Source organism: Oryzias latipes, chromosome 9 (assembly GCF_053564925.1).
Source record: "Oryzias latipes strain Hd-rR chromosome 9, Olatipes_Hd-rR_3.1".
NCBI classification, from domain to species: domain Eukaryota; kingdom Metazoa; phylum Chordata; class Actinopteri; order Beloniformes; family Adrianichthyidae; genus Oryzias; species Oryzias latipes.
The window spans coordinates 32148242-32174595 of record NC_136245.1 but is presented as its reverse complement, the minus strand read 5'-3'; the positions used below and the strand labels follow the sequence as shown (position 1 = coordinate 32174595).

Sequence of the window (26354 nt, the reverse complement as noted above, 5' to 3'; positions counted from 1 at the left end):
GCCAGACCTCGTTTTTGGAGAGCCAGAAGAAACTAAGGAGGAGGGAGGGACTGAGGCTCCAAACGACGGGGAAAAGTCAGAAACACAAATGATACAAGAGCACAGACCTTCAAGATTGTGTTTTCTCTCCAAACTCCTTTAGGGATAAATATCGGGCATAAATTAAATGGAGAAGCAACAGGTTTAAAAAAATCTGGAAGTTTCTGGATTGTCCTGAAATGTTTAAAGGGTTCTCCGTTTCCAGAGTCTGTTCCTTGAATGAATGAATTATGCAGAACCTTTTAGAACTCTCTTGGTTGCAGCTGCTGAGAGTCAAAGTGTGAGAAATGAGGAGCAGCAGAAGCTAAACTGAGACAAACATCTCCAGAGCATCTGGACAACTTTGATCTGCAGTCACTTTCCCAAAAGGTCAGTGACCTTTAACACTAAAAAAGCTTTTAGGTCCAGTTATTAACTGGAGTGTCGCCAAGTCCAACTTTACTGAAAAATAAATAGTATTCATCTTTTTGAGACCATACATCCATTATTTTAAAACATGCAACTTTTAAATATTTTTTTGAACTTCTTTTACTCTCAAAAACAGCGCATACAAGTTCCTTTCAAAATAAAATACACCTTTTAGTCAAAGAAGATCCTCCTCCTGACAACTTTGGTGCAAGTTCATTAAGATAAACATGATGACAATTTATTAAAAAAAAACTATACTGTAGATATAAAATGCAACAATAAACCACTCTGATAGTAAATGAAAGCTTTTACCCTCATTTTTGCTCTGTCTGGCATGTTAAATCTAAAAATAAATGACAAAATGTGACTGTAAAAACTAATAAATCAAATCTACAAACTGTGTTGGCGTTCTCACAATAACACCCAACTAAACGTGTCGATAGAGCGCCGCGGACATCAGTAAGCACAACTAGAATAATCCATAGGGTGCACTGCCATTTTTTTTAAATCAAGGCTTTTAAGTGTGCCTTAATTTGTGAAGGTGGGAGCATCCACAGCTACTCCAAAGGTGACAGAGCCTTTTTGTGGCTGCAGTTCCTAAACTTTAGGACGGTCTCCACTTTGATGACATCAAAAATCGCTTTTAAAAACGCATTTTTTCTTGGGCTTTTAACTCCAGTGAGCAGAATCAGGAGGCCAGCCTGTAAGCTTTTGATTTGATTCTGTCATATTTAACAGCACACTTTTAATTGCTTCTGCTTCTATAAAACGCATTATTAATAAAGCTGGTTAAAGTTAAAGCTGAAGACTTTGCTCTTACTAAAGTTTTTTTGTCTTTATCCTCCATCGCCGCAGATCATTTTTGATCTGTAACACCACAAAAAGGCTGCAGACTCTCAGAAACTCAAAACACGTCTTTCATGTGAGCGCCTGCCGAGGAGGAGTCAGGAGCATTTGTCCGCCAGCGTGACGCAGTACAAATCGTCGTCAACCATTTCCCTGTTTGTCGACTCAAAAGTTGTGTCTGGTTTGATTCCGGAATTTTCCTCAAAGACGTGACCGGAACAGACACCTCTAAATCCTCCAGAGTGTTTCAGTCACAAGGAGTCAGGACTCATGGTAAAACATTGCACATCCAGGTCACTGCTGCAGAGAAACACCTCAAGAGGCAGAGAGTGGAGGTCTCCTGTTGCGTGACCTCGATTGGGTTTTCCGAGCCTCCCAGCCATTGAAACCTCTGAAGGATCTGTGGTTAAGGCCGCGTGTTTGTCCCCCATCACTTCACCAAGTGGAGCAGTTCACTGTAAATCCATCATTTGAATCCATTTTCACTTCCAGAGTTAGCCTCCTTCAACTGCAAACCCTTCAGATTGGTTCTGGCTATATTTGGAGACAAATTTAAAACCTGGAATTTGTCTGTGCATCACGGCGCGTTCGCCGTCTAAAATGGATGTAGCCTAATTTGTGCTTCATCTCTGTCTCAATAGATTTGGTCGACGTGCAGCGGAGAATTTTTAGAACTGCTTCAACAACATCAGGATCACTGACTCACTGCTGGCTGCCGTTTCTCCATAATCTGGGTTCTGGTGCTTCAGATTTCCTCAGGCGCTGCAGATCAGGGCTGCACTTATTTATGTCTGAGTGTTAGAAAACAGAGGTTTTGGGGGCCCAACATCTTCTAACTATCCATTTATGGCAACAACAACAAAAAAAAAAAAACTTATTTTAGATATAATGCCACACCTTTCTAAATGTTAACCCCCCAAAAAAATAAAAAGGAAAAAATAAAAAGAGATTTTTTTGTTTAGGATAAAACTCAGAAAAACTCCTTGAGTCATTAAAAATGCAGAGAAATTTTTAGTAAAATTAGTAAACACAAATTACACAATTATTCAGAGAAATGTATTTGAAGGAACATCTGTTAATGGAAAAAAGAAGAAGGAAGTTAGTTTAAAATGGAGCTTGACTGCCCCCTACTGGTTAACCTGGTCTTTGAGTCAAACCTCATGTTACACTGCCACCTGGTGGACAACGATGGAACTGCATCCCAGGCAAAAACCAATGTTAAGAGAACTTTAGTTTTTACAACAATGTTTAAAATAAAATAAAATATTTGAAACCCGTCATACATTTTCCTAACACAAAAAAATCCAAGTTTTTTTTGAAACAACGTGATGCAAATAAATCCCTAAATGTAGAAGCCTAAACTAGATTTTATTTTTTATAGAGAAATAACAGCAAAATATATATTTGATTTGATGCTTTCACTTTGTTTGAAAAAAAATTACATACAAAATTAAATAGACTACATTTTGTAAAATAAAGAAAATCTTGAGTTAACAATAAGGTCATTAAAAACGCTCAGACATAATAACCCAATAATTTAGTTTAATGCTGTCATTTTTGACCTGTACTCTTTTTACATTAACTTACTGGAAACTTTTTAATTTACCGTTTATTAATAAACAAAAACAAAATGCAAGAATCCATTTAAAAATTGTGCTTTTCAACACTTTTCTAAAAGTTTTGAACTCTCGCAGCTAAAGTTTTTTAAATTCTCCTTTGAGTTCTCCGTGTTCCTGCCGAGGGACTGCAGACGTAAATTAGCATTGTTGTTGTAATCTGGTACATTTAAATCTAAGACTCTGAAGAGATGTTTATCATTGTACATGGTCCCTAATAGATAATGTTCATTAAAAAAAAACAAAAATATTTAACTGTTGGTATTGATTACACGTTGATGTACTTTTATAGAGCCCGCATTACATTAAAGTCATAGTCACATTTACACACACACACACACACACACACATTCACACACTGCTGCTGAAACACCAACGCCAGCCTCTAACCACCGGGAGCAATGCAGCGTCTTCTCCAAAGACACTTCAACACACCGGTCCACCTCCACTTCCACCTCCAAGTGAGCCTCCAATATTCTGGGATCTATCTGGCGTCAACCTGGCCTTTATGATCCTTTAGAAAATGGAGGTTTTCTGATTATGTTTTTTTTATTATTATTGTTATTGTGCTCTCAGAAGATAGGCTCCGCCTCCATCATCAGTGGGAAGGTTCCCCCAATACCCTCATCTTCCTCATGTCACAGTCTTCACCTTGTTCTGATCCAGCTTCCTGCAGCCCACAGGACCCAGAACAGTCCTGGAGGCCAAGCGTGTCCACGACAAAAAAAACAAAAATGATTCCAAGCATCAAACCTACTATGAGGTCCAGTGTTGATTTACGATTTCTAAAAAGTATTTTTAAAAACTCAACCTCTTGACACCTTCTGATGCAAATATGCACCACACCACTTCAGGTCCAGAATGACCTTAATTTAGCATCAAAATGAAAGCAAAAGAGATGGAAAATAAATGCAGGCCATTTCTGTGACCGGCCGAAATAACAGACGTTTGAGAAATCCTCGCTTGGTTTGAAAAAAAAAACTTTCAGTAAATCTGTCAAACTACTAAATAATTTGCTTTTTTTCCCTTCATTTTACTCTCACGTTTATTTTGACCAAACGTCTTGGGGTGGAAAACGAGAAGGTCGGTCTGTTCTTTTCAGATTTTAAACTAAGATCCGTGTGTGTTTGTTCTGGAGGTGTGTCTCATGGAAGTGGACTGTTCGGGTCGGGTCTCACCGAGCTGCTGGGCCTTTCTGAGGCAGGACAGGGAGGCGTTGAGCCGTGCACACTCCTCTTCATTGGCACCGAATTTCTGCAGCTGCTGACACACCTGATCCTCACTCATCTCCAACAGGCCCTCCAGAGTCACCTCACCTGGACCCATGTCCTGCAGAGCAGACATCATCTCTGGGTTCTGCTTTCCTGACTGCCGTCACGCTGTGTGTTCGGTTCTGTTACAGGTTCCACCTCGCAAGCACCAGATTTCCATTTCCAATCAACCTGATTAATAATCAATCCCAGATGTAATCAAGTCTCTACCACTTTGTCCAGACATGTTCAGAGTTATTTTGCCATCTTGTGTTATGTTTATATTTTTATATTGATGATTTTTTTTTTTATATTTTAAGTTCATTTGTTAAATTTAGTTTCTGCAAAGTCGTGTCTCCAGAATTTGGGGTTCATCTCGACCACAAACTCCTCAAAAACAACACAAAACGCACACAGGAACAGCAGCTCAAGATGGTTTATACTTTTGATGATTTATAACATATATTATAAATATATAATATTATATATGATATATAAGATTGCCACTGTCGTCATTCATTCTCTGATTTTGAAAAAAGCAAAGAATATTATTAGATTTCCTCGTAATTTTCAGCAAGAACTCAGTAGAATGTTGAAAGTAAAATTCCCAATTTGGTTTCTTTTCTTGTTTTATGTCCGAAAACAGAAAATTTGCTTTTTCACCCAAATTTGTTTTTGTTTTTTTAGAAATAGTTGTTTATTGTGAAAAAGATCAAATTTAGAAAGATAAACTTAAATTGTCTCTTTGTTGAAACAAAAAATCTTTATACCCTAAAAAATTAAATAAAATAGTAAAAATACAATTATTAGAATAGATTAAATAATAAATACATGAAAATCACGGCCTGCATCATCCAGATGCAACAGCTTTAGGGAATAATTCATTATTTTTGCTGATGTTTTTTTTGTTTTTAAGCTATTAAACATTGTGTTTGTTTGGATTTGCTGCCACCTAGTGGTTCATTTTATTTACGCAGGTAGATGCCTCACAAACTGCTACCCTAAAGTCATCCGACTTTGGTGAAATATCTTTTTTTTTGTCCTATTTTATGATGCATAACAATATTATTTAAGTTCATTTTAATGAATCATTTTTAGTTGTTTATAATTATCACTAAACAAATATGGATCAGGTCTATTTTTGACACATTTTCTTGGTTTAATCATTTTTTTTTGTTAAAATGTTTATTCGTTTTGCTCAAAGTTGCTTAACAATTAGTTGAATATATCAGCGTCTTTTTTAATCCATAGTTTTTGTATTTTCACATTTTTTATTTACTATTTTCTAACTGCAGAAGCAGGAAAGCTGGGTCTGGTCATCTACTGTGGCTTTTATTCACCAGAGGAGACCCGGCCTCACCTCTATGACCTCTTTCCTCAAGTTGACAATGCGGAACCAGAGCTCCAGGCGAGGGAAGTCCTCCAGCTCGGTGCTGCGCTCCTCTAAGGCCACTTTGCACTTGCAAGACAGCTGGCGGCTGAAATACTTCACCAACTTCCCCTGAAAGAGAGAAATCCAAATCATGAAAACCATTGGTATGCTCCATTTTTCCAATGGAGAAATCAGGCGGATGCATCCACAGTTTTCTTTCTGCATCCTGTATTCCTTCCCAGTTTCCTTCATCAAATCTCCATCTCTGATTCTCCAGACCAAGAGTCCCAATTTCTGGGAAACCCGGACTCCTGAAGGCTTGTTCAGCCCGATTCCAGAAGAACCTTTGTGGGAAAATGGCTAAACTAGACAATCCGTTTACAACAGTTTCCACCCCTTTTTTTTAGAACAATGATGCTTTTCTGGATCAGTTTATTTAAATCCATTGATCCAGAAAACATTCTAGTCATTCGGTACACATGATTAGCTTTGCTTGAAAATTAGAAATTCATTTTAAAACTACACAAAGACACTGAATCTTCTGCAGCTAAAGTTGAGGCAGGTGAAAAAACTTCAAACCTGCTGCTTGCATGCTGAAGATTACAGGAGAATGCCTGCAGCATGTCAGAGCTGGGGTGGACTCCCCCGTTTTCCAGGGTCCAGGCTGGTCATTGAACACCCCACAGATGATCAACAGTGATGCTTTGAAGGAGCGGTTGCTTTATCAGTAATCCAGAACCCGCCTGAAATCGGATTACTAACCTAAACGCTGCTTCATGAACCTAAATGGACATTTAAGGGAAATGAAAAAAATACTTAAAGGTTTTTTAAATTTAAGCAATTATGCACCAAGATCCAGTTGCTGCAAACACTTGGTGAACTTGTCCTGGATGCCTTCAGGTGCAGGTTTGGGATTGGATTAACCCTTGTGCTATCTTAGATGACCCCACCCCTACATTGATGGTTCTCCCTACCATGACAAAGGTGGATAAAGGTGGAAAGATTTCATGTAATCCATGGACACCAGTGAAGATCACAAATCATTGAAGCAAAAAGGTTTGGCGCACTGTCTAGGGTCTAGATGACCCAACTCCCAATGTTAAAGTGCCTAGGATAGCACAAGGGTTACGCAGCACTCAGGTGTGTCTTGCAGTTCCCTTTGGCTGGAACATCCACCTTAAGGCATGTCATGATAATGGAATGTAGCATTGTTGTGCCTTTGGTCAAATCAAACCAAATAAATAATATTTCTATAGCACTTTTAACACAAAGTGCTGAAGTGGGCCCCAAAATAAACTATATAAAAACAAAATTCAAAAAATTGAGCCAGTCCCTCTCTCACACCCTTAAGGCCCCCCCTCCCACACACTCCTCCCATCCCGAACTGATGGAGATAAACATTTGGGAAAAAGGGCTGAGCCCTGAAAAAGCTGGTAGATGGAAACCCTGGTAGTTGGGGCTTCTTCCCCCTGGGGTAGTTGCATAGCCATTTAAGTGCAGCATCATCTAGAGCTGCAGTGGCTGAACAGCAGTCGATCCCGCTGAGGAAGCACTGGAAATACAACTGATAATAAACATAACAAATGTAGATATTTATTACATTTAAACACTAAAATAGTACAATAAGGAATATTATTGTGATAAATGGATTGGGAAGTTATCGGAAGATGGGCGCACCCATGACTTACGGGTGATCCTGTCGTATGGTGTCCTTACACCACACTCTAGTCGTTAATAAAGTGCAAGGTCTGGCTCCTTACTGATCACACACAATGCACATGTAAGTCCCCACAGGACGTCCACACAAACTACACACTGATTATCTAGCTTTTTAACAGTCAGGCTGCATGCCAGGAGCGCCCATGTATCATGTGACCAACAGGCTTCTTGCACAGCTTGCATCTCACCTACTTCAACCCTTATGTCTGTGTAAGTGTTCACTACGACCACTCAGCACAAACTGGATAAAACTGACCACAATAATCTAACAGATGAACTGATGAGGCTAAACAATAAACAGTATTTGGGACAGAAAAACTACAACGATTTCAATGTCCTCTTGACCGCTTGAGAGAAAAAAGGGAGCCACAATGTCAAACAAAGGTTTGACTACAGTCTGTTTCACTTTTTCACTGTCTCTTCTTGGTTTAAGCCTCTTAGCACGGCAAAGTTTGGAGCTGAAACAGTTGGTCTGATTAAAAATGCTGGTAAAATCAGGCCCAGGCCCGCAGAGAGTGACGTGATGCTCCAGGACTTAAGCATGATGCATTCGGATGGCCTCATTCCAAAGTACACCTACAAAATGACTGCGAGAAAATAGACAGCGCTGGCCTACATCGGTGCAAACCAAAGTAGAAACCAGTGGAGGAGGGACCGGCAAGTCACCTCCGAATGCAGAAAAGCCTGCAGTAAAAGCTGCCCACGACTGCTGAGCGGGGCTCAGCACACACCTACAGAGAAGCACACGTTCAGCCTGTTCAAACATCACTTTCATTCCACACGTCACAATAAATCCACTCCTCTGTTTGCTGATGGAAGCATGAGCTGCCACTCAACGTGTGGTGATCATTTAGGAGAGCATTCTGGGATTTTGATGATTTCTGATCCGACAAACACTCACCTGGAAGAATTTCAACGTGCGATTTTACACCAACAGATGTTGACAAAGTTGTTTGGTGTAATAAAGGAAAAGCTCAGTGCAAGCTCACAAAAACCACAATCAGAGCAGCTCTGATACGTGTCAGAAAGCTCCGTCGTGTTTTCAGTGTTCTTTAACGAGCCCTAATGGAAATCCTGATGGAGCTGAGCTGATACCTTAAAACCTGATAATGGGGGCAGGAATCCTTTTGATTTAGTTTCAAAAGTACTGGAAGACATAACTGTACCATCACTATTGCCCAGGTCTGTTTTATTAGTTTGTTGATTTAAGATTCTGCTGAACAAACATTTAAAATCAATCAAATTAATGTCTGATTTGTATTGGTTGATTATGAGTAACTTTTTATATGCTTTTGTGAGTTTACTGTCTTAGGGTGGGTTTTGTTTTTGTTCAAAAGGTTATTCAGACTGTTTTGTTTAATTTTGTATTCACTTGAAGAAACTTTATTAAAGTATTTTCCGTTTTGTTTTGGTCCTTTAAGTCCCACTCCGATCATTTTTTGATCTTTTATCAAAGTTTTCCCAGTGGTCTTTTGATTATGAATATGTAGTTTTTAGTCAAAATCAAAAAAATCTGTGTCGTCGTCTGGGACACAGTTTCTGCAGAGCGGCAGGAGTTCATTAGAAATTCACCTCTGAGTTACAGTCCCATTAGCTGTCAAACACTTGTGACCGATTAAAAGCTGCAGACACAGCCTCACTCTGGACCCCCGACACAATTGTCAAGCAGGGAGGCATTGGGTCCCAATTTTAGAGTCTTGGCCTGGATTTGAACTCACACCCTTTCACTCACGGGGGGGGGTACATTATATGTACATGTGATGCAAACAAAAAGACGCCCAATCACAAGTGTACTTCTACATCGTCGGGTCAATTACAACTGGCTGGAGGTGAACCATGGTGAGGGATGTGTTACCTAAACATAATAATAGTGAAACCGATGTTTTTTACAGCACTCCAAACAATACCTGAATAACAAGGACAATTTTTTTATCCTCAAAGAACAAAAAACTCTCTAAAAAACAAGACTTTTGTTTTTTTATTAAACAGGAATCAAAAAAGAGTTTATCTATTGAAAGGCTTTTTAATTTATAGTTTTAAACACTATAAGAATAATACATGTTTGGATTTTATCCAATTTAGGTAAAAGAATTGGACTATTTTGTATTGCATCTATATACATTGAGATGCAAATCGAATCGGGTGAGAGAAAAAAATACACAACTCTAAACAGTAAAGCCTGGCATGATTTAGTTTCCTTTAGAACTAAAAATTAGCCGAACTGAGGAACTATTTTCTAAAAACAAAGTCTTTTCTCTCAGTGAAGTGATAAAAATTAATTTTTTGTGATTATTTGTTAGTGTATGCCGTATGGAAGGATGCCGAACGCCTCCAACAGCAGAGGAGAAACTGCTTTTTGGCACAAATCTGAACTCTGATCCTGGGGAGGGGGTCCTTCCCTGATGGGGGCAAAAAAATGTTCCTGTCAGTTTATTCATTAATTCAACCGATGTTCAGCCTACAGAATAAGGCAGATTGAAGTAAAAGGACTGTAAAGATGCTTCTGAACTCTTGTTTTAAATTAAGGTTCCCAACATTTCTAGTTTTGTAAAAATACGGAAATAAGCTTTTTTTATACAGGTTTAAAAATTAGAATTAAACGGTAAAATCAGAACTGATCAGATATCGCAATAGATTTTATCTTTTTTTTTTTTCATTAGAACAATTCAATTCAGTTTTATTGATATAGCCCAATATTACAACACAGTCATCTCTGGGCTGCACTAATTGCAAAAAACATATCAGTTATAAAATAAAATATCTGATTGCTAAACTAAATTAAACAGACTGAGCTAAACGCTTAGACCCGCCTTCTCTGTGAGGAAAAACCCCTAAAAAGACAGATTCCAGGTAAAAAAAAAAAAAAAAAAGAAGAATATGCAGGGATGTCCACATGAAGGAGGGATCCTCCCCCAGGACGGACAGGCGATGCACCAGAACGCTTAGAGAAGAATTAGCTTATCTAACTCTACAACTACATGCTTATATAGTGAAGGAGATGGGCTTCATCTAGATGGAACTGGGGGGCGGCCTAATTGTAAGAAATTCTTTTGTGCCTAAAACAACCTCGTTCGAATTAATTTGTGACATTTTCATCTCAAAATATCCTTTTTAAAATAGTCAGTTAAGCAGGTTTTAAAGAAATTGGTCCGGGTAAATACTCAATTCTGATTGGCTGCGAGGTGTGCATAATTTAAGGGTTGATGGCCTCCGCATCGCGTTGGATGGTTCAGGCTTCAGCGAATCGTGTTAAAAAGTAATAATGCACACTTCGAAGGCCATTATCCCGCTTATACCATGGTCACTTACAAAAGAAATACATATTCAATCAGTTTTTAGTCCTTTATTCTTGTTATTTTTTCCATTTGGATCGCATTTTTCACAAGCTGTTTCACTAATCCTGATCATCTCATACACTAATGTCTATCGATCGGCTCGTTTACAAGAACGCTAATAAATAAATGAAACAGTCAAGATGGTTCAGGAAAAGCAATGTTTCTGTTAGGTTCCGGTTATTCTTAGCTCACTGGCTTTTGTCCTACATTAAAAAAGTTTTATTACACCAAAGTCAAAAAGGTGACTAGAGTAAATGTAAAATATCTTACTACTGTGAAAGGACTGAGATCAACAGTTTTATTTTTTAGAGAAACTGAGATCAACTTCATTTTTTACTCTTACACCTGATTATTGTCAGATCTCCTCAAAAGAAACGGACAAAGTGAAGCAGAAACAAAGTCCTGAAAAAAGGAACATTCTGCTGCCAAGAAATGTCTTTTGTGGCGGGGATGAATTGCAGCAACTTATGGAAATTGTTAAGAGGGAGACGGAAAAAACTGAAGATATGGTTTGATGTAAATAAACTTTCACTAAATTTAAATAAAACAAAATTGATGTTATTTGGTAATTATAATGGTAAAAGTATGAACATTGTCATGCACATAAATGGGGTGAAACTTGAAAGAATCTATGAAATTACATTTCTTGGGGTTGTAATTGATGAAAAACTAACCTGGAAAGCACTTATTAGGTATTTACACACTAAAGGTTCCAGAAGTATCTCTGTGTTTAATAAAGCAAAACTGGTTCTGGACCACAAATCACTCCACATTTTATACCGTTCATACATTCAGATATGTTATGATCTAGTAGAGTATTGTACACCTCAGATAATATCTAAGGCAGAAACAAATGTATTACCAACGAATATATAGGGTTTATTTCTTGAAAAGAGGAAAATCTTGGGGAAAAAATACATTTTTCATCCATAAAGCACGTACAAACAAAAAAAGGTTTTGTGTTTCAATATGTGGAGTGAAGCTGTGGAGCAGAACCAGTAAATGCTTGAAACAATGTCCAAACATAAAAGACTTTAAGTATAAATACAGAAAGGTTATTATTTATAAATATGTACATATTAGAAACAAACTGAACACTAGATTTTTTACATACTTGGTAAATCAGATGGTGTTTTTGGAAAGAATGACATGTGTGTACGTGTGCAACTCCATCCATCCATCCATCTTCCTCCGCTTATCCGGGACCGGGTCGCGGGGGCAGCAGACTGAGCAGAGATGCCCAGACTTCCCCCACCCCAGCCACTTCCTCCAGCTCCTCTGGGGGGACCCCGAGACGTTCCCAGGCCAGCCGAGAGACGTAGTCTCTCCAGCGTGTCCTGGGTCTTCCCCGGGGCCTCCGCCCAGTGGGACATGCCCGGAACACCTCTCCAGGGAGGCGTCCAGGAGGCATCCGAACTAGATGCCCGAGCCACCTCAACTGGCTCCTTTCGATGTGGAGGAGAAGCGGTTCTACTCCGAGCTCTCCGCGGGTGACCGAGCTTCTCACCCTATCTCTAAGGGAGCGCCCAGCCACCCTGCGGAGGAAGCTCATTTCAGCCGCTTGTATTCGGGACCTCGTTCTTTCGGTCATGACCCATAGCTCATGACCATAGGTGAGTACTGGAACGTAGATCGACCGGTAAATTGAGAGCTTTGCTTTTCGGCTCAGCTCTCTCTTCACCACGACGGACCGATAGAGCGACCGCATAACTACGGACGCTGCTCCGATCCGCCTGTCAATCTCACGCTCCGATTTTCCCTCACTCGTGAACAAGACCCCAAGATATTTAAACTCCTCCACCTGGGGCAAGGACACTCCACCGACCGAGAGATGGCAAACTACCTTTCTCCGGTCAAGGACCATGGCCTCAGATTTAGCGGTGCTGACCCTCATCCCAGCCGCTTCACACTCGGCCGCAAACCGCCCCAATGCACGCTGGAGGTCCCGGTTCGATGAAGCCAACAGGACAACATCATCTGCAAAAAGCAGAGAGGAAATCCTGTGGTCCCCAAACCAGATCCCTTCCGGCCCCTGGCTGCGCCTAGAAATTCTGTCCATAAAAACTATGAACAGAACCGGTGATAGAGGGCAGCCCTGCCGGAGTCCAACGTGGACCGGGAACAGGTCTGACTTACTGCCGGCTATGCGGACCAAGCTCCTACTCCGGTCATACAGAGACCGGACAGCCCTCAGTAAGGCTCCCCGGACCCCATACTCCCAGAGCACCCCCCACAGGATGCCACGGGGGACGCGGTCGAACGCCTTCTCCAAATCCACAAAACACATATGGACTGGATGGGCGAACTCCCACAAACCCTCCAGCACCCCAGATAGGGTGTAGAGCTGGTCCACTGTTCCACGACCAGGACGGAAACCGCACTGTTGTTCCTGAATCCGAGGTTCGACTATCGGACGGACTCTCCTCTCCAGTACCCTGGCATAGACTTTCCCAGGGAGGCTGAGGAGTGTAATTCCCCTATGGTTGGAACACACCCTCCGGTCCCCCTTCTTAAAGAGGGGAACCACCACCCCTGTCTGCCAGTCCAGTGGTACGGTTCCCGACCGCCACGCGATGCTGCAGAGACGTGTCAGCCAAGACACTCCCACAGCATCCAGAGACTTGAGGTGCTCAGGGCGGACTTCATCCACCCCCGGGGCCTTGCCACCGAGGAGCTCGTTGACTACCTCAGTGACTTCAGCCCGGGTAATGGACAGCCCCACCCCAAAATCCTCACTCTCCACTTCTTCAAAAGAAGGCGTGTCAGTGGGATTGAGGAGATCCTCGAAGTACTCCTTCCACCGCCCGACAATGTCCCCAGTCGAAGTCAACAGCTCCCCACCTGCACTGAAAACGGTGCCTGTGGAGAACTGCTTTCCCCTCCTGAGTCGTCGGATGGTTTGCCAGAATTTCTTCGAGGCCAACCGATAGTCCTTCTCCATGGCCTCACCGAACTCCTCCCAGGACCGAGTTTTCGCCTCCGCAACAGTCCGGGCCGCAGCTCGCTTAGACTGCCGGTACCTGTCAGCTGCCTCTGGAGTCCCGCAGGCCAGCCAGGCCTGGTAGGACTCCTTCTTCAGCTTGACGGCATCCCTTACTTCCGGTGTCCACCACCGGGTTCTGGGGTTACCGCCGCGACAGGCACCAGAGACCTTGCGACCACAGCTCCGAGCAGCAGCAGAGACAATGGAGGTGGAAAACATGGTCCACTCGGACTCAATGTCCCCAACCTCCCCCGGTACCTGTTTGAAGTTCTCCCGGATGTGGGAGTTAAAGACTTCCCTGACGGAGGGCTCAGCCAGACGTTCCCAGCAGACCCTCACAGTACGTTTGGGTCTTCCAAGTCTTTCCGGCCTCCTTCCCCGCCAGCAAATCCAACTCACCACCAGGTAGTGATCGGTGGACAGCTCCGCCCCTCTCTTCACCCGAGTGTCCAAAACACAGGGCCGAAGGTCACCTGAAACAACTACAAAGTCGATCATTGACCTCCTGCCTAGGGCGTCCTGATGCCAGGTGTACTGATGGACACCCTTGTGCTCGAACATGGTGTTCGTTATGGACAAACTATGACGAGCACAGAAGTCCAATAACAAAACACCACTCGTGTGCAACTGTAACTGAATATACTCTTAGCTAGGGCCCTGAACTTTGATAGTGGGAATACTGGGTTTAGGAATATAACGACACAAGGTATGGGGTGAGAGTTTATAAGATTGTTTTTCTTTCTCTTAACTTTTTTTGAACGTTTTGTTCAGACTCTAAATGTTATTCTCTATAATAAACTTAGAGTGGAACTTAGTAAATCCTTTAATAAACTTATAATGTTTTTACAAACAGCATTTTTTTTCAGTGCTTTGCAGGACCACCATGTTTTGTCCTTTTTCTAAAAGAAATATATTTAACTTAGAAAGCACATTTTTCCCCTGATGAGTGAAATCAAAACCTTTCCTCTGTGTTTTGAAGCTTTCACTGCTCCATCATGGACCTGCAAATTAACTATAACCAATATTCATTTTCTTTCCTTTAAACTCCCTTTTTAGAAACTATCTCTAACATTAAGCTTTATTTAGCTTTTTCACATGTTATTAAAAGTACCCATGTGCTTTCATACGGAGCTGGCAAAAGTATAACATGATATATTCATGTTAAAAACAAAAAATGGCTGATCTGAATAGTTTTCCTTTTCTTCTGTATGTCTGCACCTTCCAAAAAAACAACTAAATTAAATTGTTAAAAGAGCGATTCATCCCGGAAAACCACGAACAATCTGTAATCCCAGTAAGCCGTTCGTGGGGTCTCGTGCAAGTAACTGTATTCTGATTACACCTTTTGGGAAGAGCAAAGTCAATGTTCAGCCCTGACAAACTGAGTTTTTGAGGTAAGTTTGGTTACTTTGGTTTCATCCTGGATTTAAAACACCAAATTCACTTCTGATGAATACAAAGGAGGCTTTGTACACAGCAGACATTATTTGGCCTGATCTGAACACCTGCTGAAAGCCTCCTGAGCTTCAAAGAAAGCAGGACCTCACTCTTCTGAGCTGAACCAACTGTCTGCATCTGATTTCCTTTTCTTTTGTTGCTGTTGGTCGTTTCCCAAAAGACATCGTTTTCCACCTCACTCTGTGAGGTGGAAAACGATGATTCGCTGTGGCGACCCCTGATGGGAAAAGCCGAAAGAGAAAGAAGGTCGTTTCCCAAAAGAATCATTAACAGTTATCAAAAGTAAAAATGTATACTTCAATCATTTGGATTACTATTAAAACAGGTGGCAAACGCTCTTTTTTTGAATTAAAAAAAGAATTTGCATTTCATGAAAACCAAAAAAGGGCAAGAAAGTTTAAATAGACAACAAAGTGGTGCTTGAAATCAAATCAAATCAAATCAAATCAAACTTTATTTATAAAGCACTTTTCATATAAAAATATAACACAAAGTGCTTTACATTAAAACACAACAAAATATAAAAACAAGTATTGACGAATTAAAAATAAATAAAATAAAAATAAATAAATAAATAAATAAATAGGGCCCCCCTCCCCGTACCTAGAACCCCACTCCTTTCACACCTCCCACCCCTTAAGTGATGGCAAGGACAATGAGAAATAGGGTGAGCACAAAAACAGGAAAAGGAAAGGCACATATTAAATTTCAGAAACCTAGCTCTAATGAAATGATGAACTGATGTGAAATGTTTTGGATAAACTAGATGATTTCAATCCTAATTCATAAAACTTGGGTTCATTTATGTAGCCTACTTTTGCCTATTTGTGGCATCTTAAAGTTGCATTGACACTAAACATAATTCAAGCAGCAGTGAAGTCAATTTGTGGACTCAGTGAGGAGTTTTGAGCTTCAAGCGCTGCAGCAGTCAAGCGGCAGCACGTTTAGGGTTTTTTGTCATGGTACAATGTTTCCAGAGCTCAGAAATCTGAACTTTGGCAAAGAATTTGCATCATCTCAACCAATCAGGAACTCAGCTTTGAACCCTGATGTGTTGATGAGGTGATTAACGGGTGGAGTCCAAAACCAACACAGCAGAGAATCTGATTGTTCTCCTCCTGACCTCAATCATATTTTTCTGATTTGTCCGAATACAACAATATAAAGTTCATCTATTTTTATTCTTTTTTATTTATTTTTTCTCTCCTCGAACTAATGCGGGACAGACAGCAAGTTGTCAAACTGGGTCATAGAGAGACGGAAGTTTTGACAGTAGCTCCTCCCACACCCAGTGGGAGTGTCAGGTTTGTAAATCCACTTTTGGACAAGCGTCCAGCAGCCAAATTTGATGTGAACGCAGCAATAAACACAGCCAAAAAAAAATTGTTTTCGAATAAAGTTGCAGTTTTTATCATTTGTAAAATCCATAGTTTTGGAGACTCTTAGCATGTTTAGATGTGATGTTGTGGAAAGTAGAAGAAGCTTAACTGATTACTGCTGCGGTTAAACACAAACACACCAATGTTAACCTAAAGAAACATGGAAAACGCCTCAACTCAAGCACAAACCCTCCACTCAAAAGACTTTGGATGACTGACTTTGTGCATTTAGAAATTTAAAAACGCGCAATTTATCTTTAAAATCTTCATGTGGTGAAGCACAAAATGTTTACTTTAGGAAAAATTGTCAAAATAGGACATTTGCAGTTTTGTTGTGATTCTGGTGAACTATACGTGACTCTATGAGACTAAATTCATTAATCAAGCTTCATTAAAGAGAACCCAATGTTCTCTTTTTATTTTGGGAGCACTTACAAGCCTTCTGAGTCAATAACTTGAGAAGATGTTGGAAAACACAACCCTGACCTTTTTGTTTGAAGCCTCTAAAATCTAAAAATATGTCGCTCTGAGAGCCATCTACACTCTCTGAGAATTACACCCCCAACCTCTTTGTTCCTTTCCTGTTCTTGGCGGGAACACCCCCTTCCATGCTAACAGGAATAAAGTTTTTTTTTACCAGCTGTGTTTGTCTGCGCTCACCTTTTGTCAAACGCACACATATTGTGTTATTTTTGTCGATAGATGTGTTCATAATGTCTTTTATTCTTTTGTATTCTTGTAAATTAGCTTTGCTTGCAGAGACTCAAGTTACAAACAAAAGGTTTGTCCGAATTCTCTCACTACATACAACCTAGTGCACTATAAAGAATGTTCGCCATTTTGTCAGTGTATTTGAATCAACAAATAAGGAATCCATTGCACTTGAAATTTATTAGACTGCAAAAAACTAAGGTGCATTGATGCCTTTGGCCTTATATGAAATGTGTGACGTCACCCATGGAAAATGGCTTACAGAATGGACACCGCCATGTTGGAGGCAGATGGTGTCAATACTGGTCTGAGCCAGTCCGAGTCAACAATTCTATGGCAACCACTCCGGCCAATTAGGAGTGAGTTAATTGGAAGTCCACACCCCTACCAGTTGAAAGTGGGCAACACAAAACCAAGTTTGAACATTGGAGGTGAGGCAACTTTTGTTAAGGCAGCTGCTTGGCCAGTTTTTAACTTGAATAACTTCCACTACAGACATATCATGAAAAGAAAATAGAATTAACAAGACAACATTAAACAAGAATACGTTTTTTTTAGAGGTATTGGAACAAGAAAGGTTATAACTGAGTAACAGCTGTTTATTTCTCTATAGACGTTTATGGGATTTTGACTTCTTGGAGCCAAAGGGTACTTCCTGTTTGAAAAGCCAGGGGGGAGGAGTCACTCAGTCCAGTTCTCATTTACAGTCAATGGCGGTGTCCGAATTCCTCCATTACTTCCTAACCCCTATAGAATTATAATGTGGGACGATCTAGTGACTTGGATTTTAACACAATTTGGAAATTTCATTACTTTCTTTAAATGGAAAATATGATGTCACCCATTTGCCAAAGTAAAAACTGAATAAATGTGAACATTTTACAAAGACTTTTTATGAATCTGCTGTGTTTATAAAAAAAACAATTTTAATACATTTTTAATAATGACAAATTGTTTCAACGCAATGCATTGTGGTTTATATTTGCCAATGGTGACCATCGATGCACACTTATTTTTTTTGCAGACTTCTGGGAACCACGACAAAATGGCGAGTACCCTATGTAGTGCAATAAGTAGTAAGTAGTGAAGGAATTTGGATACAACCAATGATTGATGCTCACTCAATTGGCAACTATAGACCACAATGCATTGCATTTGAACCATTTCTTTTATTTTTAAAAAACTGTGTGTACATTTCTTTTTATAAATCATCCAAGTTTTCATCATCAGAACTCAAGTGTTATACTTAATCTTTGTAAAGTGTTAACATTTATTATGTTTATATGTTTACTCATGTTTTACTCTGATAATTTCTTATTGATGTTTTATTCTTATGTCTTATTTTTAACCTTGTACAGCAACCTTGGGTGACCTGAAAGGCGCTTGAAATAAATTTATTATTATTATTATTATTATTATTATTATTATTATTATTATTATTATTATTAGGCTGTTACTTTGTAAAATGGGTGATGTCATATTTCGCCTTAAAGAAAAGTGGTAAGAGTAGTTTTTGGGGTTTAGGGAGTAGTCAGTGAATTTGAACGTAACCAAAGGCTTTTTAGTTAGCTCCTGACGGGTAATTCTTCCTAATTCACGACAAAAGTAAAAAAAAAAAAAAGTTAATATTTCTGAAAATGATCCATAATGTTTCCCTATGTAGTAAACAAAGGTCACAAAAATACTTTAAAAGATGAGTGAAACTCAAGAAAAACTGGTAAACAAATGCAAGAACTGCTGTCAAGGTTCAGAAAAATGACCACGTTCAGCCTTTGAGGACGGTTTGAAACCACCGCCAGAAATCCTAAAGTCCTGCCAACTTAAGATGAATAATATCAAACAGACACAACACGCTGGAATTGAAGACACAAGCTGCAGAACATCACGAACATCTGACCTAGAAATGATTTCCTAGATTCTCCACGAAGGCAGAAATCACTGATCAAATCAATAAAATGTTTTGAAACAAGGTTTAATTTATGTGATCTAAGGTAAAGCAGGTGGTTTATAGTTACATGTGTTACAACACATTAATAAATTACAAATGTTTTGGGACTTTGCTCTAACAAGCAATGGTTACCTTGCAAGTAAGATTTCTAGAAATCATTAATTATCAGAAAATAAATATGATTTAGTGAAGGACAAGAGTGCTGCGTTTCCCATCATCCCTTTGTTTACACACTCTCCCACTGGCTTACAGCCCCTCATCACCCCAACGTGACATTGTGGGTTTAACAAAAATGGTGAGAAATATTGGCGCTATCCAGCCGCAGTTTTAAGCCAGATGCCAGTTCAGACGAGGAAAACGAAGATGTACATGTCATCTACAAGTGGATGCATCAGGATGGAGCGGAGCAGGGGGTTTGAGGCTTGCTGTTATACAAACCCAAAACCTTTTCCGTTTTTTGTCTACTCCGGATTCACGATGATTTGAAAAAAAAAGAAATACTCCGAAATGCTATTTTGATCTTAGTTTTTTTAAGAAATGTCCTCCTTCATCAGAAAGAAAATGCCACAAGATCATGTGAAAAACACAGAAAACACAATTTTCATCAGGGACGGCCTTAAAAGAAAGCTAGATTTGTAACAACCCCACCATTATGTTTGATCTTCATTCATCTTTAAAAAATTATAACCTTTGCAAGTGCATAATATAATTCTCACAACGTTCCTGTTTGCTTTGCACTTTCCAGCCTGATGTTTGTGCTCCATGTTTATGGATTAAGTGTCTCCTCAATGAAGAGCTCAGACATGAAGCATTAGAGCAGCATGTTGATGTGTGCAGCACTCTCTCTCTTTCAGGTGACTTTATGGTCTCGAATGTAGCTTTTCAGTTCTGTTAATCCCCCTGGGGGGGGGGGGGGGGGGGGTTAGAGTGTGTTGAAGGCGTGCAGAACCTCAGATGGCTTTATGGGCCTCTTATTGCACTTAATACTGTTTGTTTTAATCTCTTGGGACAGCGTCGTCACATTCTCACAGGTGTTTATGGCTGCTCTGCGTCCGCAGCACTCACGCTGACCTTTCTTCCTGCGTGCGGCGCTCTGACTCTGAAGCAGGTCCGCTGGCCGGTTAAAGGTGGACCATCTCAAACGCAACACCGGGTTATTGTGACCGTTACATAACGTAATTTACAGAATACCCCCACGGGCCAATTAAAGGATAGGGATGTTTTGTAACCTTGTCGGTATAATCTGGTCGCCTTGCGTAACGGCGGCTGGGTTTGGGATGAGCCCAGAGCGCGCGCAGGCTGGCATGGCACACCGGCAACGGATTGTAAACACGGGGCTGCACGCGCAGGCCTCACGTATATATCTGATGAAGAGGAGAGCCACCTTCTCTTCCCGCCACCTGCAGAATGCGCAAGTCTCCAGCAGCCCACTGCAGCCCCGTGGCCTCGAGATTTATTGCACTGCACAGACAGAGCCGCGCGCACGGATGAAAGGCTGTGGAGCTTGGAGCCCCTGCATATGGATGCAATGACAGCACCAGGGTAGTTTGCTGCTGGGAAAAAAAAAAACAGCATAAACGTGCAGAGTGGCCTGTAAAAACTGACAGCCCTGGGTGATGCTTTAGTTGAGGATGCAGAGCAGTAATTGAGTCAGGGAGCCGCTTACCTCCAGCGTTCGGATCTCTTTTTGTGTCAAGTCGTTGGATGTGGCACATTTGGTCCGTAAACCCTCCAAACTAGAAATGCTTATGTCAATCATGTTCTGCACCAACTCGCACTGCTGCAAGGCTTTCTGCAAACTGAGATGCTGCTCCTCGCTTTTTGTCATCTCCTCGTTCATAGTTTAGCGCGCGCTGGATGGTATTTTTTCCCCTTAGTTTGTATTTCCAAGACAAAAAAAGAAGAAGAAGAACAGAGGGTTAAAAAAAGAGGATAATTCAAGAAAGAAACGTGGAGGAGCCCGCGGAAAAGAGCAACCAGCACAGCGCAGTGGAAAGAGATGCTGCAGGCTTAGACTCTGGCTTTGAGCCGTGAGAGGGTCGCCTCCATTGCAACAACAGTCCTCGCAGCTCCAGCTGGATGATCAAGGATGTAAACTAGACCAAACTCAATGTGAGGATGCGGAGCGGGGCTGAGCGGTCTGCTACAGCATCCATCGGGCGTCCTTTCCGTTCTAATGGATGCTGAGGAAGGGGGGGGGGGGGGAGAAAAAAAAGGGGGGGAAAGGAACCAAATTTGCTGCTCAGCGCATCCTAAACAGCCGGATCGGGTAGAACCTGGCGGTTTTAAAGGTGCTGATGTGCGGATTGGATGCAGGTACTCCCTGTCTCCCTTGGCAGCAGCTGCATCCCGGTTCGCTCCCACCACACCGACATGTTTCCCGTCAATCAAAGCCACAGCAACAGCATCGCAGCGCCGCCGTAAGGGGCCGCTCTCGCGTGATCACGGCGCGCTCAAGTGGGTTCTCGTCTGCTGGACGAGAAACGCATCATCTGCGACAAATGATCTTTATTTTTCAGGGTGATATTTCATCAAATTAAACATAATTCAGCAATCTTACTAAAATGCAAACGAAGTGCCTGTTAAACTAAAAGGTTAAACAAAATTTGAAAACATTTTTTAAAACATTTATTGTGTGTACTCACCCAAGTTATTAAATAATGGGGGGGGGGGGGGCATGTTTTACTTATTTATTTATTGTTTTTGGTTGTCGCCTGGTTAGGTAGCTAAATAGTTAACGTCTAAAGCGTATATTCTAAATGAAACGTATTAAAAACCAAACAGATTAAGAAACTTGTGTATTTTTCTATTAATTTAATTTACCTATTTTACGAAATACTTATTGCACAAGTTAGATAGAAATGTATGTACATCAGGGGATTAAATATTGTTTTTTTCCTGTTAAATGCTTTAAAGTCTTATACAAATCTTTAAAATTAGTCTGATTTCCACAGCACATTAATTTTCGTTCTGAAATGTTCAAGAAAATCGGTCAAAAATGTTTTCGCCTACGGATAAATATCAAACTAACACAGAGATTTCTATTTTACAAGATAATCAACTCAAAAATGTTTATAAAATAAACAAAAAACAATTTTAAGCTTTACTTTAGAAAATATTAAAATTCTTCAATTGATATTGTGGTTTTTTTTACAGTTTACCTTCAACATATCACCATGATCCCACCCACCGGAAAGCAAAACGACATTCTGTTGGTGTTACGTCATGACGTTGGCGTGCGTTTCTGTCGCGAGCGCGGCAAAAGGAAGCGACATAGAACAGACGGGGTTTTTCCTCTACTTGCCCGGCTAATAAATAAAGTTACCGGGAGTCATGGCGTCTACGAGTAGGACCCCGTTACAGAGCAGAAACCTGCCATGGTGAGCCGCGACGAACGAGACGTTTGAGAAGCGGCGAGAATGTCGTTGTTGTCTAAGACTAAGCTAGCTGCTCCTTCAAGTTCTTGTTTGTCTCCAGTCAGAGGCTGTGCTTTTTTTTTTTGTTTTGTTTTCTTTTAAGTTTGTTCAGCTTTTTAAAGGCCTACACACTTCTTAAAAAGAAGGGAAAAAAAGAAATATTCTACTAAACAACGTCTTTGTTTTTGTGCTAAAAGTGTTTGTTTTGCATTTCAGGGTAGAAAAATATAGACCACAAAAACTCGATGATTTAATTTCACACAGAGACATCCTGAGCACCAGTAAGTTTGTTCATTTAAGGAAGCAAATCGACTCTGTGGTGTCCAGAGTTCTGAAGGTCTCCATGTCTCTTCAGTCCAGAGGTTCGTCAGAGAGGACCGGCTTCCTCACCTCCTGCTCTACGGGCCTCCTGGAACCGGAAAGACCTCCACCATTCTGGCCTGTGCCCGGCAACTGTACAAGGACAAGGAGTTCAACTCCATGGTGCTGGAGGTACCGTCTCCACTCAGGATCTTTAGTCTGCAGGGATTTTCTCATCTCCAAGGGTCCTGATTCTGATTCTCTTCTGTTCAAGCTGAATGCTTCAGACGACAGGGGTATCGATGTGGTCCGAGGTCCCATCCTGAGTTTTGCCAGCACCAGAACCATCTTCAAGTGAGTCGGTACCGCTCCAGCTCTCTGTGACCTTCTGCAGAGATTCCCTCCAGACAACTCCAAACTCCTTTTTCCTCCCTTTGATCCCCAGGAAAGGCTTCAAGCTGGTGATCCTGGACGAGGCCGATGCCATGACCCAGGATGCCCAGAATGCATTGCGGCGAGGTGAGCCATCTGTTCGCCTAAGTATGGCTTGCTGTGAGCGACACGGCTCACTGGGCAGCCAAATCATTTGGCTGATGATGCATGGGTCTGCATGAAAACACAACCGTTTTCTAAAATAATCCTTTGCATTGATTTTGTTGATTAAAATTTTTTTTTTCATAGGTGTTGAAAGTAGGTTATCGTCAACGATCTCATAAACGAATTAAGATGTTTGCAGATTTTCAAAATAAGACGATTTTAAGTAACTTTATCCCATTGAACTAACGTTTTGGCAGGTAACAGTCTGTCTTTTTATTTTTGTAAACTTCCTGCTGTCTCCCGTACGCCTCAGTGATTGAGAAGTTCACAGAAAACACCCGGTTCTGCCTCATCTGCAACTACCTTTCCAAGATCATCCCCGCCCTGCAGTCCCGGTGCACCAGGTTCCGCTTCGGGCCTCTGTCGGCGGACCAGATGATCCCCCGGCTGAGGCACGTCATTCAGGAGGAGAGGTGAGGAAAACCGGGACCGCTTTCGGCCTCTGAAGTCTCTCACTTTCTGAGTCTGTCAGAAGCATTAAAAACGACTGTGATGTTGACATGAAAAGATGCTTTCAAAGGATTTTTGAAAAATTAGGACTATAAATGGAATGAAAAACTTTACATTCTCGTTTCTGCCATTCGCATTCATCGCTTTTTAAGCTTTTCATTAAGAATCTCTCAGTTTTCTTTTTTTCTTTTTTTGATCCGATTTCACGTTTTTTTATGCTGATACCCGAGTCTCGCTCCAATACTTTTATAACACATTTTAAAAGTTGAATAAACAAATGCAGGTTTTCCCGTTTTTATTCTATTCCCCCTTTATTTTGTCAGAAAAAGAGCACCTCTGTGAACAATTAAGTACAAATAGTGCAACCATCAACTAGAAAAAATAACAAACTATTAACTGGTAAAAATAGTTGATAATTAGTCATGTGAGAAAGTTTGGTGACTGTAGCTTTGGCTCTTCAGAGCTTTTTGGATCAGATGTGATTTTTTTTTTTTTACTTTGGGAAAAAGAAATACCCATTTTTTTAAAAGGCATGAATATGATGAGTATTTATGACTTAACTTATATAAACAGAACCATTTATGTATTTGTGTTGTTTTTGAGAGTTTATTATCTTCTGATCACTTTTTCACAGAGCTTTCTTTTTGTAGACGGTCCCTTAGCAGCTCTTTTCACTGCCGTTTCTCTCTTTAATTCTCCGTATTTGAAAAACACATCGCATTTTTCTTTAAAGGTCATCGTTTACGTTAAGACAAACCAATAGAGACACTTGCTGTCAGTTTCAAATGTTAATTAAAAGAATTTTGAAACCTAGAAGTCCAAATATCCTTCAGACTTTACCAAACTGTGTTTGTGCGCCTCCCGCTCAAGCTAGTGCCATGTTTTTGCTGCGTTTTAGGGCAATAAGATGTTGTGATCCGTCCATGAGATGCAGACGTCTAGTACAGGATTTATCTGTAAAAATAAGCTTTAAATGCATAGCGCTGATCATAATAATTTTCCTCTTTAAACTTCCTTTTGGCCTTTAATGAGCTGAATCTTGTCTGGTAGCATCGACATCACCGAGGATGGGATGAAGGCCATCGTGACTTTATCGTCCGGCGACATGAGGAGGTCGCTGAACGTCCTGCAGGTGGGACCTCCTCACTCCTCCTGCCGGGATGTTCTCCAGCAGAGAGGAAAGACTTTTCGTGTCCTTTCAGAGCACCAGCATGGCGTACGGGAAGGTGACGGAGGACTCCGTGTACACCTGCACGGGACAGCCGCTCCGCTCGGACATCGCTAACATCCTCGACTGGTGCCTCAACAAAGACTTCACCTCGGCTTACAAACGTATCCTTCCATCAAACCCACATACAGAGCTGGAACCGCTCTTTTAGAAATCTAGACTTTCATCCGTTAGATCAGTGATCCCAAACCTTTTTTGGCCTCCAACGTTTAACGTCGGACTATGGTCGTGTCCGAATTCCTTCCCCTTTGTAGAGCTGTCCGAATCTACAATTCCCAAATCCAGTGTCCTGGAAATTTCCCAGAAGTCTCTGCGAAAAACCAGTGTGCATCAATGCTCACTAGATCGATAGACCACAATGCATTGCGTCGGAACATTTTTTGCCATAAAAAAAGTATTTTTTAAATAAACCATCAACGTTTTTATCTTCAGCAGACTTGTAAATACTCGTCGCAAAACGCTCATAGTAATTAGATTTTCACTTTGTGAAATCGATGACGTCATATCCGCCGTTAAAAAAAGAAAAGTAGTGAGCAGGGTGTCTAAAATCCAGGGCACTACATAGTGCAGCACTGTATAGTTTTTTTTCACAGCGATCCGAACGCGGCAGAATCAGCTTTTCAAATTAAAATGCTCATGAAATGAAGTCTAAAAAACATTTTGACAATATTTTACAAATAATGAAGATTCAGTGAAACGTAGTTTTTAAAACTCATTTCAGTCACGTTTCACTTGGATTGACTGAAGAAGTTTCTAAAATGCTTTTTTTTGTGTGAATCTTTAACCTTTTTGATGCCAGAAATCCTCCAGCTGAAAACTTTGAAGGGTCTGGCTCTTCATGACATCCTCACCGAGCTGCACCTGCTCGTTCACAGAGGTAATCCAGCAGAAATACTCCCATTACCATCGTGGAGGGAGGATTTTTTTTTTTTATCCTCCTCACAGTTTCACGTCTTAGTTTTACATCCTAAAGCAAGCATCTCCTCTGAAACGTTTTCCTCTTCCTCTGCTGAAGTGGATTTTCCTCCTGCTACCCGCATGACTCTGCTGGTGAAGTTAGCCGACGTGGAGTGAGTGCCGCCGCGCCGCCTCCCCCTCCCCCCCCCCCCCGCATGAACGCTACAAATGTGCTGACGCGTCTTTTTTCACTTTCAGACACAGACTCGCTTCGGGAACGGACGAGAAGATCCAGCTGAGCTCCATGGTGGGGGCTTTCCAGGAGGTCCGGGACCTGGTGGTCAGCGAGGCTTCATGAAGTTCAGCAGAATTAAATACTTCAAAGACCCCAAAAATGTCCTC

The 26354-nt window shown here is 41.0% G+C and overlaps 2 protein-coding genes across 7 annotated transcripts in view; one reads left to right on the top strand and one right to left on the bottom strand.

Moving 5' to 3' along the window:
- Window positions 1-21051, bottom strand: part of ksr2 (kinase suppressor of ras 2) — a 126355-nt gene extending 105304 nt beyond the window's left edge. For all 5 annotated transcript variants that reach the window (XM_023958217.2, XM_023958216.2, XM_020705590.3 and 2 more), the window contains exons 1-3: window positions 20731-21051; window positions 5520-5660; window positions 4088-4238 (exon numbers count right to left, since the gene is read on the bottom strand). In XM_023958217.2, the coding sequence (XP_023813985.1) occupies window positions 4088-4238; window positions 5520-5660; window positions 20731-20904 (466 nt within the window). In that variant the 5' untranslated portion in view covers window positions 20905-21051. The remainder of the gene's footprint in view (window positions 1-4087; window positions 4239-5519; window positions 5661-20730) is intronic.
- A 13-nt stretch (window positions 21052-21064) lies between these two features.
- rfc5 (replication factor C (activator 1) 5) lies at window positions 21065-26347 on the top strand. 2 transcript variants are annotated; one of them, XM_078953289.1, is made up of 11 exons: window positions 21065-21176; window positions 22697-22761; window positions 22836-22972; window positions 23055-23134; window positions 23226-23299; window positions 23631-23790; window positions 24878-24959; window positions 25030-25159; window positions 25855-25932; window positions 26071-26125; window positions 26211-26347. In XM_078953289.1, coding segments are annotated over exons 1-11 (963 nt in total). In that variant the 5' UTR covers window positions 21065-21174; the 3' UTR covers window positions 26311-26347. The 2 variants fall into 2 exon arrangements, with proteins under 2 accessions (XP_078809415.1, XP_023813988.1); XM_023958220.2 differs by lacking the exon at window positions 21065-21176 and adding an exon at window positions 22257-22444.
- The last annotated feature ends 7 nt before the right edge of the window (window positions 26348-26354 follow it).

What these genes read in the sequence shown, in the direction of transcription:
- rfc5 (XM_023958220.2), top strand. Translation starts at nt 22,398, where the DNA reads ATGGCGTCTACGAGTAGGACCCCGTTACAGAGCAGAAACCTGCCATG. An exon ending in AGCACCAGAACCATCTTCAA is followed by an intron (nt 23,135 to 23,225) that starts GTGAGTCGGTAC and finishes TTTGATCCCCAG; the next exon opens with GAAAGGCTTCAAGCTGGTGA. An exon ending in GTGAAGTTAGCCGACGTGGA is followed by an intron (nt 26,126 to 26,210) that starts GTGAGTGCCGCC and finishes TTTCACTTTCAG; the next exon opens with ACACAGACTCGCTTCGGGAA.